The sequence below is a fragment of the Nanorana parkeri genome, unplaced genomic scaffold (assembly GCF_000935625.1).
Source record: "Nanorana parkeri isolate BGI_ZX_2015 unplaced genomic scaffold, ASM93562v1 scaffold4311, whole genome shotgun sequence".
NCBI classification, from domain to species: Eukaryota; Metazoa; Chordata; class Amphibia; order Anura; family Dicroglossidae; genus Nanorana; species Nanorana parkeri.
The window spans coordinates 12,407-13,211 of record NW_017310574.1 but is presented as its reverse complement, the minus strand read 5'-3'; the positions used below and the strand labels follow the sequence as shown (position 1 = coordinate 13,211).

The 805-nt window shown below is 53.4% G+C and overlaps 1 protein-coding gene across 1 annotated transcript in view; it reads right to left on the bottom strand.

Moving 5' to 3' along the window:
• Positions 1–447: 447 nt before the first annotated feature.
• The window catches only part of LOC108803839 (cytochrome P450 11B, mitochondrial), a gene marked incomplete at its 5' end in the record, with an annotated part of 11,882 nt that continues 11,524 nt past the window's right edge, over positions 448–805 (bottom strand). The window contains one exon of the mRNA XM_018575636.1: positions 448–558. Within this exon, the coding sequence (XP_018431138.1) occupies positions 448–558 (111 nt within the window). The remainder of the gene's footprint in view (positions 559–805) is intronic.

Here is an 805-nt window from a genome sequence, read left to right as displayed (position 1 = left end):
TCTATTCTACATACATGGCCGTGTGATGTGTATTTTACGTACATGGCCATGTGATGGGTCTATTCTACATACATTGCCGTGTGATGGGTCTATTCTACATACATGGCCGTGTGATGTGTATTTTACGTACATGTGGAATAATCAGACCGGATCCGTCATACGTGTTTATTATACATCGCGGTACATGATAAAAGAAGTCTTGCTGACCATGTGTGCTGCATGCTGGGTAATGCCGGGATTGGGCGGAGCTCCGATGTCAGGTGATCAGGGGCCCCGGGCTTCAGATGGGTCTGAAGGTGAGGAGAGGCGGCTTCTCCGGCATCAGAATAAATCCGAAGACAGTTTTGACGTCTTCTTTGCTCACAGTGTCTATCTGGAAATTCTTCAACATCTGCGAGAGAGAGAAACGGGCTGAGACCGGCAATCCCAACGGATGGGCCCCGGGCTTCAGATGGGTCTGAAGGTGAGGAGAGGCGTCTTCTCCGGCATCAGAATAAATCCGAAGACAGTTTTGACGTCTTCTTTGCTCACAGTGTCTATCTGGAAATTCTTCAACATCTGCGAGAGAGAGAAACGGGCTGAGACCGGCAATCCCAACGGAGGAGGAGGAGGGGCAATCCCAACGGAGGAGGAGGGGCAATCCCAACGGAGGAGGAGGGGCAATCCCAACGGAGGAGGAGGAGGGGCAAACCCAACGGAGGAGGAGGGGCAATCCCAACGGAGGAGGAGGAGGGGCAAACCCAACGGAGGAGGAGGGGCAAACCCAACGGAGGAGGAGGAGGGGCAAACCCAACGGAGGAGGAGG